Below are 17,874 nucleotides of genomic sequence, written 5' to 3'. Positions count from 1 at the left end.
CGTGCCTGGTGATACCTCACATGTGTGGTTTGAAGGGCGTTTACATATGTGGGCGGGACTTACGCCTGTAGCTGCACCCATCATTCAGATATTCCCACTGAAAGTTAAGGACGTCATATAACAGCCTTGGGCTGGTAATGGTTAACCACTTAACGCCCGCCGCACGCCTATTTACGTCCACAGAATGGCACGTACAGGCAGATGGGCGTATATATACGTCCTTGCCTTCTAGCGGGTGGGGGGTCCGATCGGAACCCCCCCCCGCTGCATGCGGCGGGCGGCTTACCTCGGGGAGCGATCCGGGATGACGGCGCAGCTATTCGTTTCTAGCCGCCCCGTCGCGATCGCTCCCCGGAGCTGAAGAACGGGGAGAGCCGTATGTAAACACGGCTTCCCCGTGCTTCACTGTGGCGGCGCATCGATCGAGTGATCCCTTTTATAGGGAGACACAATCGATGACGTCAGACCTACAGCCACACCCCCCTACAGTTGTAAACACACACTAGGTGAACCCTAACTCCTACAGCGCCCCCTGTGGTTAACTCCCAAACTGCAACTGTCATTTTCACAATAATGCAATTGAAATGCATTTTTTGCTGTGAAAATGACAATGGTCCCAAAAATGTGTCAAAATTGTCCGAAGAGTCCGCCATAATGTCGCAGTCATGAAAAAAAACGCTGATCGCCGCCATTAGTAGTAAAAAAAAAAAATGAATAAAAATGCAATAAAACTATCCCTTATTTTGTAAACGCTATACATTTTGCGCAAACCAATCGATAAACACTTATTGCGATTTTTTTTTACCAAAAATAGGTAGAAGAATACGTATCGGCCTAAACTGAGGAAAAAAATAAATTTTATATATGTTTTTGTGGGATATTTGTTTATAGCGCAAAAAATAAAAACCGCAGAGGTGATCAGGTGAGAAAAATACCACTAAAAGAAAGCTCTAATTGTGGGAAAAAAAGGACGCCAATTTTGTTTGGGAGCCACGTCGCACGACCGCGCAATTGTCTGTTAAAGCGACGCAGTGCCGAATCGCAAAACCTGGCCTGGGCATTTAGCAACAAAATGGTCCGGGGCTTAAGTGGTTAAAGAAGTTATAGTTATGCTCAGGCTACTGGATCATGGGTATTGCTATCATTATACGTGACCTAGGGCACCCTTGGGCAAGCTAACAAAAAAGCTGTGGCGCACCTAGCAAATACAACAAGTGACCATTTTGCACCGAGCAGTAGGCATGTCTGACAGTGGAGTAGGTAAATAGAACTTGAGCCTAATTGCTATATACATATGCCAAAAAATGTAAAAATGATCTAAAAAAAAAATCCCCCTACATTGACGTTCAAGTGCCCTCCTACATTGGTGGTCAGTGCAGAAATGCTCCTTACATTGGTGGTCAGTGGTATAGTACTTCTTACATTGGTGGTTAGTGGAAAAGTGTTCCCTTACATTGGTTATCAGTAGTGACGTGCTGCCCGACATTGATAGTCATTAGTGAAGCGCTCCACTTACATGGGTGGTCAGGAGTGAAGTGCCCCCTTCATTGGTGGTTAGTTGAGGAGAATCCTCTTGCACAGGTTGTCAGGGAGAAAGTGTCAGGAACCTTGAATCAGACTGAGACAGAAGTGCAGCTAAAATTGCACTTTTTAACCACTTAAGACCCGGACCAAAATGCAGGTAAAGGACCCGGCCAGTTTTTGCGATTCGGCACTGCGTCGCTTTAACTGACAATTGCGTGGTCGCGACGTGACTCCCAAACAAAATTGGCGTCCTTTTTTCCCCACAAATAGAGCTTTCTTTTGGTGGTATTTGATCATCTCTGCGTCTTAATGTAGGGGGCCACAGGGTGCCCCCTGCCCCAAAGCACCCCCCCATGTTGAGGGCATGCCGCCTGGTATGGCTCAAAAGGGGGGGGGCGCTCGCCCATCACCACCCCCTTTCCTGACCGGCCGGGCTGTGTGCTTGGATAAGGGTTTGGTATGGATTTAAGGGGACCCCACGCCGTTTTTTCGGCATAGGGGGTTCTCCTTGAAATCCATACCAGACCTAAGGGCCTGGTATGCTCCTAGAGGGGGGACCCATGCCTTTTTTTATTTTAAATTTGGCGTGATGTTTCCCTGTGGGATAGAGGGGCTTGCCTTAGAACAGGTTCACACTGGGGCGACTTCCTGTAAAGTTGCCTCACTGTGAACGGTGATCAGACTTGGAGGCGACTTGGGGCGACTTGGGGCGACTTGAAGTCGGATCTCAGGTCGCCCCAGTGTGAACCGGCTCTTACAAAAGCAATAAAAAAATGTATTAAAAAACAAACAAAATAAAACCCCAGCATACAACGCTTGGAGAAACTATGCAGGCACTGCACTAAATACTATCTGCGCCTAACTGCAAGCGCCAACAGTTGTAAGTTTGTGCATACACAAAGCGCTACATTTGAAGTTCTGTTTAGAGTTATAACGGTGAATAACATTCCTTTCATTCCAAAGTGAGATCATTTTATGTGCCTTTTTCTATGCAAACAGATTTACCAGCCTTGCGCATGGCCTCTGCCCAGGTTCTCCCCCCTTTCCACTTTAGTTATGAAATCTCTGATATTAGCTAAACTTTTCATGGTAGGTTAGATTAACTTTTGGCTTGTATTGTATGCGGCATTCTGTGTAATAGCGAAGGACTGGAGGAAGGCCAGACCCCATAACTTCATCTTTTGTGGTTCCTTACAAAGCTCTGCAACAATTATGTTTAAGCGTGTGAGTTTAACCTCACTCTTTCATCACTGCCAAAGCGGCACCTTGTAGGCTTGTGTTCACTCAGATACATTAACAATAAGTGGACAGTGATGGAAATAAAGACTTGGTTAAAAATATATCCAAAAACCATGAACATGCAATAAACGTCCCTAACACACATACTTGGAAAATTATTCATATTACTTTCACTTTTCAGCATGTCAGCTTATGCAAAAGTCGATGATGCAAGGTTTTAAAGTGAAAGTCCAGCCAATTTTTTTTCTTTAGCGTTTGGATAGAGTTTGGGCATGATAGATCCTCAACAACAGGGGTGCCCAACCTTTTGAAGAGCAAGGGCCACTTAAGCGACTTGGTAACCGGTGGTGGGCCAGCGGGTGATGGCAGCCCACTCGGCTCTATAGAGCCCACGCTACTCTTGTTTTTTTTAGCGGATTGGATTAGAGGTAGGCGTTTGTAAATGGACACAAGTCCATTTAAATCTTCCACTCTTTAGAGGTGAATAGAGGGCCCGATTGGGTCAGACTGACCATGTGAAAGGGGCCTAAGGCTGCTTTCACACTGATGTACTGTTGTTTACCCGCACCACGGGTGCAGCACAGTTCACCTGCGGCTTTCCTGCAGGTTAGCTGCACTTTGCCATAGACTTCTATTAAATCCTATAAGTGTGATGCACTTTCAGAAAGCGCACCAAACTCGCAGGTAATAGAAGTCTATGGCTCAGTGCAGGTAACCCGCAGGTGCACTTCTCTGTACCTGTGGATCACTTTAAAAACAGCCCAGTAACCACTGCAGAACAGATATGCCGGTATATACACTGTGGGCTAGATTCAGGTACAATTGCGCTTTTTTTACGGAGGCGCAGGGCAACGTTTTTGCCCTGCGCCCCCGCAAATTTACTGCGCTGCCCTTGATTCACGGAGCAGTAGCTCCGTAAATTGCGTGGGCGCGCCGGCAAAATGCCCGGCGTAAGCGCGCGCAATTTAAATGATCCCGTAGGGGGCAGGAATCATTTAAATTAGGCGCGTTCCCGCGCCGATCGTAGAGCGCATGCTCCGTCGGGAAAGTTTCCCGACGTGCATTGCGGCAAATGACGTCGCAAGGACGTTATTTGCTTCAAAGTGAACGTGAATGGCGTCCAGCGCCATTCACGAATCACTTACGCAAACTACGTAAATTTGAAATTTCGCGACGCGGGAACGACGGGTATACGTAACATTGGCTGCCCCTGCTAATAGCAGGGGCAGCCTTACGCGAAAAACGCCGTACGTAAACAACGTAAACTGCGTACGCAGGGCTCGCGTAAGTTTGTGAATCGGCGTTAGTATGCAATTTGCATACTATACGCTGAGCACAACGGGAACGCCACCTAGCGGCCATCGCAAGAATGCAGCCTAAGATATGCGGGCATAAGAGCCTTATGCCGCGCATATCTTAGGCTGCAGTCGGCGTAACAAGGTTCCTGAATCAGGAGCATTCGTTACACCGGGGCAAGTAAGCAATTGCGCTGTGTAACTATGGTTACACAGGCGCAATTGCTTCTTGAATCCAGCCCTGTGATTTTAGTAATAAACGTACCTTTAATAACAGTATTCTATTTTATTCCGTCCCAGAGCAGGAGGTCGCGAGTCACATCAGAGGGCTCCGCGGGCCACATGTGGCCCCCAGGCCATTGGTTGGGCACCCCTGCTCTACAACAATGGTTCTCAGCCCTGTCCTCAAATACCCCAACAGGCCATATTTGCAGGTTTTCCTTTATCTTGCACAGGTGCTTTAAATTGGAGTCAATGGGGCAGATTCTCAAAGAGTTACGCCGGCGTATCAGTAGATACGCCAACATAACTCCGAATCTAAGCCCGCCGTATGTCTAAATGTATTCTCAAACTGAGACACACTTAAACATGCCTGCGCCGTCGTATCTTAGGGTGCAATATTTACGCTGGCCGCTAGGTGGCGCGTCCATTGAGGTCGGCGTAGAATATGCTAATGAGTAGTTACGCCGATTCACGAACGTATGCCCGTTGCAGTAAATTTACGCTGTTTCCGTAAGAGATACGCGGCGTGAAGATAAACATGCCCCCTAGGTGGCGTATCCAATGTTAAGTATGGCCGTCGTTCCCGCATCGCAATTTGAAAATTTTACGTCGTTTGCGTAACTCGTCCGTGAATGGGGCTGGACGCCATTTACGTTCACGTCGAAACCAATGACGTCCTTGCGACGTCATTTAGCGCAATGCACGTCGGGAAATTTTAGGGACGGCGCATGCAATTTAAATGATCCACGCCCCCTACCCGGATCATTTGAATTAGACAGGCTTGCGCCGGGGGATTTATGCTACGCCGCCGCAACTTTACAGGCAAGTGCTTTGTGAATCAAGCACTTGCCCGTAAAACTTGCGGCGGCGTAACGTAAATGAGATACGTTACGCCGCCGCAGATCTACGAGAATCTGGCCCAATGGCTTGGTATTTTGGACAGCTATTTTATCTAAGAGAAATTCCCAAAACATGGCATGTTGGGGGTACTTAAGAACAGGGTTGAGAACCACTGTTCTACAACATGTGTCAAACACAAGTCAGAGGGCAGAATCCAACCCAGCAGGCCATTTCATGTGGCCCTCGCACCCAGTGGGAGAGTTGGAAGTGAGATGTGGACAGCCTGTAAAAGGGAGCTGAACCCTACACACTGTGCATAACACATCCCTAAACCCTGCAGTCTGTGCATAGTGCACTCCTCAGCACTGCACTCTGCGCACCCTGAAAAACTGCAACGTGTACATAAGGGGTGCCCAACCAGTGGCCCAGGGGCCACATGTGGCCCGCGACCTCCTGCTCTGGGATGGAATAGAATGGAATACTGTTATTAAAGGTCAGTTTATTATTAAAATCACAGCGTATATATGGGCATATCTGTTCTGCAGTGGTTACTGGGCTGCTTTCAAACTGATCCACAGATGCAGAGCAGTGCATCTGCTGGCTACCTGCACTGAGCCATAGACTTCTGTTATTACCTGCCAGTTTGGTGAGCTTTCTGAAAGTGCACCAAACCTTCAGAATATAATAGAAGTCTACAAAGTGCAGAAAAGCCAAAGGTACACTGCATTGTACCCGCAGTGCAGGTAAACCTCAGCGCATCAGTGTGAAAGCAGGCTGTGTCCGTGTCCGCTCTGCATATGCAGAGCGGACACGGACCTGACATCCACCTGCTCCGCTGATTGTGGCACGTGACCAGTTACCAAGTCGCTTAAGTGACCCTCGCTCTTCAAAAGGTTGGGCACCCCTGGTGTACATAGTCCATCCCTGAACCCTGCACACAGTACATAGCGCACCTCTGAACTCCACACTTTGTACATATTGCACCCATGAACTCTGCACTTTGTACCTAGCGCACCTCTGAACTCTGTATGTAGCGTACCCATTAACTCTGCACATAGCTCATCGCTGAACTCCGCACATAACTCACTGCTGGTATTTATTGTCCCTTTAAGATCCTCTTACTGCTAGTGCAATTTGGACACACTCGCCATTTGATGTGTGGTGGGTGTCGCTGAGTTCCTGCACCTATACTCTGAGAAAAAAACAGGGGAGAAAAGTTCTGGCTTTCCCTAGAAGTGGAAGCTTCATGGTGGGTCTTGTCGTGGAAATTTTATGAAGATGTATTTAATATGTATTGTCACCCAGTGTTAGTTCCCCCGCAACCCGCTCTAAAGAGATGACTGGGGCAGACTGATGCTGGTTGAGATAAACTTCCTGATTTGGAGAATGGTGTTTGCGGAGATAGGATGTCTGCCGGCGAAAGGGCCCCTGTGTGATGCACAGAAGTTCGCCGGGGGGATGTGTCCGCTCTGCAAACGCATCATCGGTTTAGCGGATGTATGCTCTTGTCGCCTTGATATGCCTGATCAATATTGAGGTGGTGACATGAGCATACATCTGCAGATCAGGAACTGTGTTCATTGGTTATTGTATTATTATTGTATTGTATTATTATTGTATCGTATTGTTGTATTGTATTGGTATTGTATTGTATCCTTTAGCTGTATTTCTTGTGTTGTCAAATCCTTATATGGTCAGATCCTTATATGGTCATTTCCTGTGTGGAGATGACATCCTGTGATGTCCCCTCCCATGGAGGATGTGATTGGCTGCTGCAGCCATCACTTCCTGTTTGTGAGATCTTTTGTGATAATAAAAGGAGCCAGTGAAGGGCTCGGCGGTCAGTCATGCTGGTGATGTCTGGTTTTTGGACGAATGGGAAATCGAATAAAAGGTGAGATGTACGAAACATTTAGACGAAATGTGTGGGGTTTTCTCTATGATCTGCATCCCTACTTGAGTTTTCTACACTTCATGGGTGGAGCTAGGAATAGAAATTGAGGGGTGACCTCCTAAAGGGAGGAGCAACTGATTATATACAGCCCATAAGACTCCTCCCAGTCCGAATTTTATTTTATTTTTGGTGGACCTTTTCTTTACGGCTAGCCATCATGCATGGACTTTTGATACGCTTTTGTCAACACATGGTACAGTTTAAATCACTTCTTAATTTGTGCCAGATACTTTCTGTATAAACTGGAGGATTTGGTCACAGCTGGCTTAGACACAAATTTGTGTTCCTAATGAAAAAAAATGAAATATTTTCTTGTTGAAATAAAAGTAAAGTTTATTAGGTGGTTTAGAGGCTGATGTAAGTTCATCTCTTTTTCAGCTCTCCACGAGACATCCAAATTGCCAAGATTTTTTTAAGGGGGACCACTATACAAACAATGAAAACCGTAAAACATTATTTTTAGATTTCTAGTACAAAGTTCATTTTACTATATCTGGGGGTTTTCTTTCAGTACAGAACTGAGGTTCTAACATTTGATAATCAACATGTGACATGACAAGGGACAGACTTAGCTTAGGGAAGGGGAGAGACTTTAACTTGCATTGGAAAGGTATCAAGTCCTCTCTGCAGCCCATGCTCATAATCCAACGGGGCTCCTCAGAGACACAGGAAATAATTTAAAGCCGAGGTCCACCGACATTTTGACTTTTAAAATAAGGACAATTATCCAGGGTGCCCACGATGTCAGCACCCGAAGCCGATCTATCGCTCGGCTCTTGGGTGCTGCCGACACCATCTTTGGTAAGGAAATCGGGAAGTGAAGCATTAAGGCTTCACTTCCTGGTTCCCTACTGCACATGCACGACTCACGCTGCACTATCCCACTGGTCCCTGCTGTCTTCTGGGACCTGTGAGTCTCCCAGAAGACAGTGTGGGGGATGGAGGTGCCTGTAGATACCCGCAGGTGGCTTGGGTATCTATGCCCGGAAGTGGGAACAAAGGGCCAGATTCACAGTGGAGATACGACGGTGTATCTGCTGATACGCCGTCGTATCTCTGTTTCTATCTATGCGACTGATTCATAGAATTAGTTACGCATAGATATCTCTAAGATCCGACAGGTGTAATTGTTTTACACTGTCTGATCTTAGGATGCAATACCGCGGCCGCCGCTGGGGGGAGTTTGCGTCGTAAACCAGCGTCGGGTATGCAAATTAGGAGTTACGGCGGATCCACAACGTTTTTTCACGTTCGCTATGTCGCCGCTAGTATAGTTTCCCGTCGTAAAGTTAGTCGTCGTTTTTGATGCCCTAACTTTAGTCAGCAAGTGTATTGCTGTCTAAAGTATGGCCGTCGTTCCCGCGTCGAAATTCAAAATTTAACGTTGTTTGCGTAAGCCGTCTGGGAATAGGGAATTACGCTACGTGTGTCGCCGTTCGAAAAAATTACGTCACGGCGCGCAATGCACGACGGGAGTTCGGAAACGGAGCATGCGCGGTAGGTCCGGCGCGGGAGTGCGCCTAATTTAAATGGCACACGCCCATGTAAATTGGCCCGCCTTGCGCCGGAGGCCGCCGGCGTAGGTTTTCATCGCAAGTGCTTGGTGAATCAGGCACTTGCGATGAAAAATTGCGGCGGTGTAAAGTATCTACGATACGTTACGCCGCCGCTCTTCTATGTAAATCTGGCCCAAAATACCTGTATTACACAGGTATCTGCTTCCCCCTTCCCCCCCTGAAAGGTGCCAAATGTGACACCGGAGGGTGGAGGGTTCCGAAAAGCGGAAGTTCCATTTTTGGGTGGAACTCCGCCATAGGGTTCAGCACAGTACCAAGGAAGAATATCCTTTAACCACTTCAAAACCGCACGCCATCATATGACGTCCAAAAAGGGAATCTCTTATGCTGGGTGGACGTCATATGACGTCCTGTACTTTGTGCGGTGATATCTGAATGATGCCTGCACCTAGAGGCATCATTCAGATATCATTTTGTTCCGGCGGCAATCCTGCACACCATAAGAGCGATCATAGCGGACATCCCCTCCCCTCTCGCCTCCATCCGGTGCTTCTCCGGGCTCTCCCGTGCCATCGGGGGCCCGGAGAGATGATCGCCGTGCGCCGGATGGGAGGCATAGAGATAACTGGTGACCAGATGGTCTCTATGACCGTCGGAGGCCCGGGCGCGATGTGATGACGTCACGCCCGGGTACCCGTAAGTAAGAATGAGATCTGTGAATTTTTTTTCACAATCTCATTCTTTCCAGTCTGGAGGAGAGATGTGAGGTCTTATTGACCCCGCATCTCTCCTTAAAGAGGATCTGTCACACACTATTCCTATTACAAGGGATGTTTACATTCCTTATATTAGGAATAAAAGCGATCAAAATATATATATTTTTTTAAAGTGTAAAAAATAAATGAATAAGTAAAAAAATATTAAATAAATAAAAAAAAACAAATTAAAACGCCCCTGTCCCCGGTAGCTTGCGCTCAGAAGCGAACGCACACGCAAGTCCCGCCCACGTATGTAAACGTCGTTCAAACCACATATGTGAGATGTCGCCGCGTGCGTTAGAGCGTGTGCAACAATTCTAGCACTAGACCTCCTCTGTAACTCTAAACTGGTAACCTGTAAAAATTTTAAAGCGTCGCCTATGGAGATTTTTAAGTAACGAAGTTTGGCGCCATTCCATGATTGTGCGCAATTTTAAAGCATGACATGTTAGGTATCGATTTACTCGGCGTAACATCACCTTTCATATTTTATAAAAAAATTGGGCTAACTTTACTCTTTTGTTATTTTGTAATTCATGAAACCATTTTTTTACAAAAAAAAAGGCGTTTGAAAAATTATTGCGCAAATACTGCGCAAGATAAAAAGTTGCAATGACCGCCATTTTATTCCCTAGGGTGTCTGCTAAAAAAACATATATAATGTTTGGGGGTTCTGAGTAATTTTCTAGCAAAAGAATGATGATTTGTACATGAAGGAGAGAAGTGCCAGAATAGGCCTGGTATGGAGGTGCGTTTTAACCACTTCCCGACCTCCTCATGTACATTTACGTCGGCAGAATGGCACGGACAGGCACAATCACGTACCTGTACGTGCCTGCCTAGACGTGGGTGGGGGGTCCGATCGGGACCCCCCCCGGTACATGCGGAGGTCGGGTCCGCTCGGGGAGCGATCCGGGACGACGGCGCGGCTATTTGTTTATAGCCACTCCGTCGCGATCGCTCCCCGGAGCTGAAGAACGGGGAGAGCCGTATGTAAACACGGCTTCCCCGTGCTTCACTGTGTCGGCGCATCGATCGCGTCATCCCCTTTATAGGGAAGACACGATCGATGACGTCATTCCTACAGCCACACCCCCCTACACTAGTAAACACACACAAAGTAAACCCTAACTCCTACATCGCCCCCTGTGTTTAACTCCCAAACTGCAACTGTCATTTTCACAATAAACAATGCAATTTAAATGCATTTTTTGCTGTGAAAATGACAATTGTCCCAAAAATGTGTCAAAATTGTCCGAAGTGTCCGCCATAATGTCGCAGTCACGAAAAAAATCGCTGATCGCCGCCATTAGTAGTAAAAAAAAAAAAACTATCCCCTATTTTGTAAACGCTATAAATTTTGCGCAAACCAACCGATAAACGATTATTGCGATTTTTTTTACCAAAAATAGGTAGAAGAATACGTATCGGCCTAAACTGAGGAAAAAAAAATGTTTTATATATGTTTTTGGGGGATATTTATTACAGCAAAAAGTAAAAAATATTGAATTTTTTTCAAAATTGTCGCTCTATTTTTGTTTATAGCGCAAAAAATAAAAACCGCAGAGGTGATCAAATACCACCAAAAGAAAGCTCTATTTGTGGGGAAAAAAGGACGCCAATTTTGTTTGGGAGCCACGTCGCACGACCACGCAATTGTCTGTTAAAGCGACGCAGTCCCGAACTGTAAAAAACCCTTGGGTCTTTAGGCAGCAATATGGTCCGGGGCTTAAGTGGTTAAAGCCCGGTATTGAAGTGGTCAAAGTGTCAGAAAAATAACTTACCATACAAAAAGATTATTTAAATCAATAGAGGGTGCCCAGGCAAGAATAATAAAGTCTTTTCTTGTGAAAAAAAAAAAGAATAATAAAGTCTGAGACAGATGGCTCCAGTCCTCGTCAACCTGTGACTCCTAAATTTGCAACATGCACTATTGATCAATATCAGCTAGCCTCTTATTGATTGTGTGATTTATATGCAACATATGGTCAGAACTGTGTATGGGAAATAATTACCACCAGTATTTTTCTTTGTCCCCTTTTTTTTTGGTTTATTTTTCTTTGTATTTTTTTCTTTATCGGGTTATGTTTAGAAGACATACATTGAGATGCACAGTTACCCTGTATATTTTTGCATAAAACTCAATAAAATTTGCTTCTAATAATAAAAAAAAGTGTTAGAAAAAAAAAACTATGAATAAATGCTGTATTTCATGCGGTGCATACTTACACACAGTCACTATGAGATTCGTTTTCTGTATTCTGACAGCTGTATATCAGTTGGAAAAAAACTTGGTTGATCCTGCTGTTCTCTATCTCCCTCTTCTTTCAATGTCCACACTGCAGTTGGGAATTTTGCAGAGAAAAGTTGGCAGCTCTGCACATGCTCAGTTTTCAGTGAGTTTCTATGCTGAGAATTACCTCCCTATCACATCTGAGCAGCCCATATAATGCCACACATGTGGGTGTATACACAGGGGTAAATGACAGCCCACTCCCTTCCTCCTCCTCCATGCCCACTAACCAACCAGCTAAACACAATGGGGGTGGGATATTACATGTGGATTGATAGAGGTTTCACCTCCCTCTTATTCCAAGACACAGGCTGGAGGGGCGAGACACAGATTGTAACTGGCGGAAATCCGCCCACACCATGTCATTGCCAAAAAATCATAACAATTTGATTTCAAATATATATTTGTATAACAATTTAAAAACCGTTTATGTATATTAATTATTTATTTTTTCTCTGTATTCAAAAAGCTTTTTTTTTTAATATGTGACCAGCAGCAGAGGACTAGAAGCTCCTCCTGCTTATGTTTCCCTGCAGACAGGCTGGGAGAGAGCTGGGTCTTGTGATAGCTCTATATCGATTAGTAAAAAGGTACTTTTTTTTTTTTAATTAAAATAATTAGTGCGTGTTTAGTATCGCTTTAATACAGCAAGGTTAACGTGCAAAATATTGCAATTCCATGTATTTTAACCATTCCCTGGCCTATTCAAAATAAAAAAGGTTTGGCATTAGATAAACTTCAGCATATCCAGGCAACTAGCATTTCTAGAAAGAGGACAGCAAGGTGCAACTTCCTGAGTTGTCATCTTTATCCTTGCTTTACCCCTTACTGAGTTGCTGACCTGGAACCACTATGCAGGTCAAGTGTCTTGCCACATCAGTTGCTGCATACATGTATTGCTTCAGTGACTCACAAACTAGAAAAAAAAGTTAGAATGCAAAGATAAGAATAAGGATACAAGAGTAAGGAGGATGAGGCTAAGCATGCAAGAGCAATGATAAGGATGCAAGAGCAATGATAAGGATCAGTAGCGACTGGTGCTCGAATTTTTTTGGGGGGGGGGGCAAACAAACCACCTGACACCCCCCACCCATTCGATCGGTCCGTGAGTCGAAGCTCAAACCATCCCCGTTTGGTCCGTCCATCAATCAAAATCCCCCTTCCCCGTTGCTCGGGTTGATTGGCAATACAACACACAACCCCCCCATTTTTCGCTCACACGTCCGCTTACCAGCCCCACACTTACCCCATCTAGGTCCCGGGCAGCTTTGGTGGCTTCCCCCTGCATCTCCTCCTTGGCGGCCAATATGGTCTCTTCTCCTCTAGCCCAATCAGATCTCAGGACCCACTTCCTGATTGGCCGGGAGGAGACCCAGGAAGACAATAATTTGCTATTGTTACACAACTGGGTGGGCTTTTTTTTTCATGATCGTGTCTATGCAAGGCAGGCTTGAGAGGAATCACGACAAATAAAGTTGGGAAAAACATTTTTTTTCCATGACATGAATAAAGGTTGTGTGCACGCTGCATTAGGCTCTAATCACGTGCTTAAACAAAAAACATTGAAATCCATGCATCCAGCACCGTACTTGTAGATTAGGGGCCAGGAGAATAGAGCGGCAGCCACTGATAAGGATTTACAGTAAGGCGGAGGTTCACCCAAATAAAATTTTTCTCAGAGCAACTTCTTTAGACTTCTAACATGTACAGTCCGCAATTTTTTTTTACGCTGTACATACCTTATAATCTATCTTTTCATTCCGGCTTCCGGGTACTTCTCCCCGCGGGAGTAGGCGTTTCCAAGCTGAGGAGGCATGTCACCTGGGAGGTCGCCCAGATGATTGACGTCTTTTCAGCAAAACCTCCCCCCGGCGGATAAGGCCCCGCCCCCCGTATTGCGTAGGCGCGTCCGAGTCACAGCGTTTCCGAAAGAAGCCGAACATGCAGATCTGCTAGTCGGTTCTATACGGCGCAGGCGTTGTTCTGAGAAAAATGTTATTTAGGTGAACCTCCGATTTAAAGATAAGGATGCAAGAGCAATGATAAGGATTCAAGGATAAGGATGCAAGAGCAATGATAAGGATTCAAGGATAAGGATGCAAGAGCAATGATAAGGATTCAAGGATAAGGATGCAAGAGCAATGATAAGGATTCAAGGATAAGGATGCAAGAGCAATGATAAGGATTCAAGGATAAGGATGCAAGAGCAATGATAAGGATTCAAGGATAAGGATGCAAGAGCAATGATAAGGATTCAAGGATAAGGATGCAAGAGCAATGATAAGGATTCAAGGATAAGGATGCAAGAGCAATGATAAGGATTCAAGGATAAGGATGCAAGAGGAAGGATAATCATGACAGCCCTGAAGCATGGCCTTCAAAATAAAAATTTGGTAATGGAAACAGTCCATTTCTTTATTTCAGGTACTTATATAGAACTGTCAATTTACACAGCGCTTTACATTTACATTGTACATTCACATCCCTGCCCTCAAGGAACTTGTAGGTAGATTCAGGTAGAGAAGCCTATAGTTACGGCGGCGTAGCCTAGCGTGTTTAGGCTACGCCGCCGTAAGTTAGCTAGGCAAGTACATGATTCTCAATGTACATGCCTGCTAATATACGGCGGCGTAGCCTAAAGCGGGCGGGCGTAAAGGCGCCAAATTCAAATGTGTGGAAGGGGGGCGTGTTTAATGGTAATGAGGCTTGACCTCACGTTTTTTACGTTTTATTTTAACTGCGCATGCGCCGGGCGCCTACATTTCCCAGTGTGCATTGCGGCTAAGTACGCCGTATGAGCCTATTGATTTTGACGTGGACGTAAGCGACGTAAATCCCGATTCGCGGACGACTTACGCAAACGACGTTAAAAATTCGAATCTCGCGGCGGGAACGGCGGCCATACTTTAACATTGTTATTCCACCTAATAGATGGAATAACTTTAGGCCTGCTAATGCCTTACGGAAACGGCGTAAAACTACTGCGGCGGCCGGGCGTACGTTCGTGAATCGGCGTATCAACTCATTTACATATTCTACGCCGACCGCAATGGAAGCGCCACCTAGCGACCATCCAAAAAACTGCAACCTAAGATAGGACGGCGCAAGCCGTCTTATGTTAGATATTCTTAAGCGTATCTCTGTTTGAGCATACGCTTAAACATAAGTCGGCGTAGATTCTGAGTTAGGTCGACTTATCTACTGATAAGTCGGCCTAACTCTTACTGAATCTACCTATTACAATCTAAGGTCCCGAACTCACATTAATACATACACATACTAGGACCGATTTAGACAAGATCCAATTACCTACCAGCATGTCTTGGGATTGAACAATATATGAAAGTTTAAAAGTAAAAGATCAATATTCAATCAATGTGGCTTATTCAGCAGATATAATAATTGCCATTTCAAAGATTTTTCTTATTTTAAATTTCTCGCTCCCTTTTTAAAGTTTTTTTTTTTTTTATAAGAATTCAATTTCAAAAATGAAATCAAAGAATCAGCAATTACGTAATTCTGTTACAATTTATATTTGGCACCAGATGATATTTACTGTCAGCAATCCACACAAGAGTTGAGGTTATAAGCTGGAAATAATAATCGGGAGGCGTCTGGACGAGCAGCATTAACACTCCCTGGCCTGCTCACTTGGGGTTCACACTGGGCTGGTTGGACACGAATCCACCAATGGGAGCGAGCGCCTTTCTTCTGGATGTCTGAGAACGGCTTGAGCTGTTCTGTTCTTTGGCTGTCATGTTGGGATTGGTCTTGGCTGCCTCCCTCAGTTCTGTTTTTGATAAGTGAGCTTCAGAATCCAACATCTGTTGGGAACCATGCAGGCAGGGATTGGGTGAGGTCATACTGCTTTCCGCCGCATTTCCTCTTTCTGTTTGTGGCTGTTGGAGTGCATGCGACCCTATGGCATTTAGGACTGGCCTTGTTCCCTGAGGAATGCCTGGACCACTCTCTGTTTTTATCTCTCTCCACACAAATCCTCCATGACGCTGAAAAAAGGAAACAGAGCTGATATTAGCCAGGAAAAAAGCAAGTATGTAGACTATGGATCTTCAAACTACGGCCCTCCAGCTGTTGTGGAACTACACATCCCATGAGGCATTGCAAGACTCTAACATTCACTGACATGACTAGGCATGATGGGAATTGTAGTTCCTGAACAACTGGAGGGCCGTAGTTTGAGGACCCATGATAGACAGTGCAGCTCTGGGCTGGAAGATACCCAACTGTTTGTGTGCCTCACTGTTGGCTGCCACTAGGCCGAGGTTCGAGAGCTAAAAGTGGCGATATAACGACCTGCCTATGTCTAATTGTGCCACTATATTGGGAGAAAGTCAGAACTTGGAACTAAACTGTGATAGGCTGTTCTTCAGAATGTTTGTACAATACGCATTCTACTTTCTCCGGCAGGGGCGGACATACCATTTGTGCAGACTGTGCAGCTGCACTAGGGACCTATGGGACCTCTGGGCCTATTTATATTGCACTTGGGTTTGGTGAATGTTGAGACCATTTCCCACAGTTACGTAAAATGGGATACTGCACAAAACATAGAAAATTTACTGACGGAGCGCATATTTTTTATTGCCAAACTGAGAAATTACAGAATTCCTATTGAAAACTAAACACAGTGTGGTAGATTCCGGTACCGCTGCGCACTCCTTACAGAGGCGCAGCGTCCCGTTTTTGCCCTGCGCCCCCGCAAACTAACTGCGCTACGCTTCATTCACGAAGCAGTAGCCACGTAATTTGCGTGGGCGCTCCTCAAAAATGCCCGGCGTAAGGGCGCCTAATGTAAATGATCCCGTAGGGGGCGGGAATCATTTAAATTAGGCGCGTTCCTGCGCCGACCGTAGCGCGCATGCTCCGTCGGGAAACTTTCCCGACGTGCATTGCGGCAAATGACGTCGCAAGGACGTCATTTGCTTCAAAGTGAACGTGAATGGCGTCCAGCGCCATTCACGATCCACTTACGCAAACAACGTAAATTTCAAATTTTGCGACGCGGGAACGACGGGTATATGTAGCATTGGCTGCCCCTGCTATTAGAAGGGGCAGCCTTACGCGAAACCCGACGTACGCAAACGACGTAAACTGCGTACGCAGGGCTTGCGTAGGGTTGTGAATCGGCGTTAGTATGCAATTTGCATACTATACGCTGACCACAACGGGAACGCCCCCTAGCGGCCAACGTAAGAATGCAGCCTACGATATGACTGGCATAAGAGCCTTATGTCTGTCATATCTTAGGCTGCCGTCGGCGTAACGAGGTTCCTGAATCAGGAGCATTCGTAACGCCGGCGCAAGTAAGCAATTGCGCTGCGTAACTATGGTTACGCAGACGCAATTGCTTCTTGAATCTAGGCCAGTGAATATTTGAACAGTATAAACATGATATGGAAACACTGACAATACCTATAACAAACCAATTTGTTTGATTTACACTTAAAAAGTCAACACAGCATAAAATTACCAGCCCCTGATATTTACTCGCAGTTGTAAAAAAAATCACAGATTTTTTCAAACTGTCAGTAAATTTATTGGCAGTTGGCAACCCTGGGTGGGAAAAGCAGGCCATACACCAGTGTAATTTTCCTTAACCGCTCGCCGTATAAACCTTTACGTCGACAGAATGGCACGGACAGGCAAATGGGCATACATGTACGACCCTTTAAATTTGTTGCCCTGTGGTCGCACGTGCGCCACAAACTCGGTGATCGTGCCCACAGGTGTCCCGCGATCGGGGGGCACGGAGCTAAAGAATGTGGAGATGTCAGTGTAAACACAACATCTCCCCGTTCTTCCTAGTGACAGGTCACTGATCGTCTGCTCCCTCTCATCAGTTAGAATCATTCCTTAGGACACACTTAACCCCTTTCTAGTGGTTAACCCCTTCAATGCCAGTCACATTTACACAGTAATCGCACTGATCGCTGTATAAATAAAGTGAATAGTCCCAAAATAGCGCCAAAAGTGTCTGATGTGTCCGCCATTAATGTCTCGCTCACGAAAAAAAAATTATTAATAAAAATGCCATAAAACTATCTCCTATTTTGTAGACGCTATAACTTTTGTGCAAAACAATCAATAAACGCTTATTGCAATTGTTTTTTTTCTACCAAAAATATGTAGAAGAATGAGTTCGGCCTAAACTGGGGGAAAAAAAATGTATATATTTTTTGGGGATATTTATTATAGTAAAAAAAAATGCTTT

At 45.4% G+C, this 17,874-nt stretch overlaps 1 protein-coding gene across 2 annotated transcripts in view; it reads right to left on the bottom strand.

The window, feature by feature from the left end:
* Positions 1-15,096: 15,096 nt before the first annotated feature.
* Positions 15,097-17,874, bottom strand: part of C4H2orf73 (chromosome 4 C2orf73 homolog) — a 44,816-nt gene continuing 42,038 nt past the window's right edge. For both annotated transcript variants that reach the window (XM_040351643.1, XM_040351644.1), the window contains exon 5: positions 15,097-15,649. In XM_040351643.1, coding sequence (XP_040207577.1) covers positions 15,290-15,649 — 360 coding nt within the window. In that variant the 3' untranslated portion in view covers positions 15,097-15,289. The remainder of the gene's footprint in view (positions 15,650-17,874) is intronic.

This window comes from Rana temporaria, chromosome 4, assembly GCF_905171775.1.
Source record: "Rana temporaria chromosome 4, aRanTem1.1, whole genome shotgun sequence".
Lineage (NCBI taxonomy): Eukaryota > Metazoa > Chordata > Amphibia > Anura > Ranidae > Rana > Rana temporaria.
Note: the sequence above shows the minus strand (reverse complement) of the source record. Positions and strands in the feature narration are given on the sequence as shown.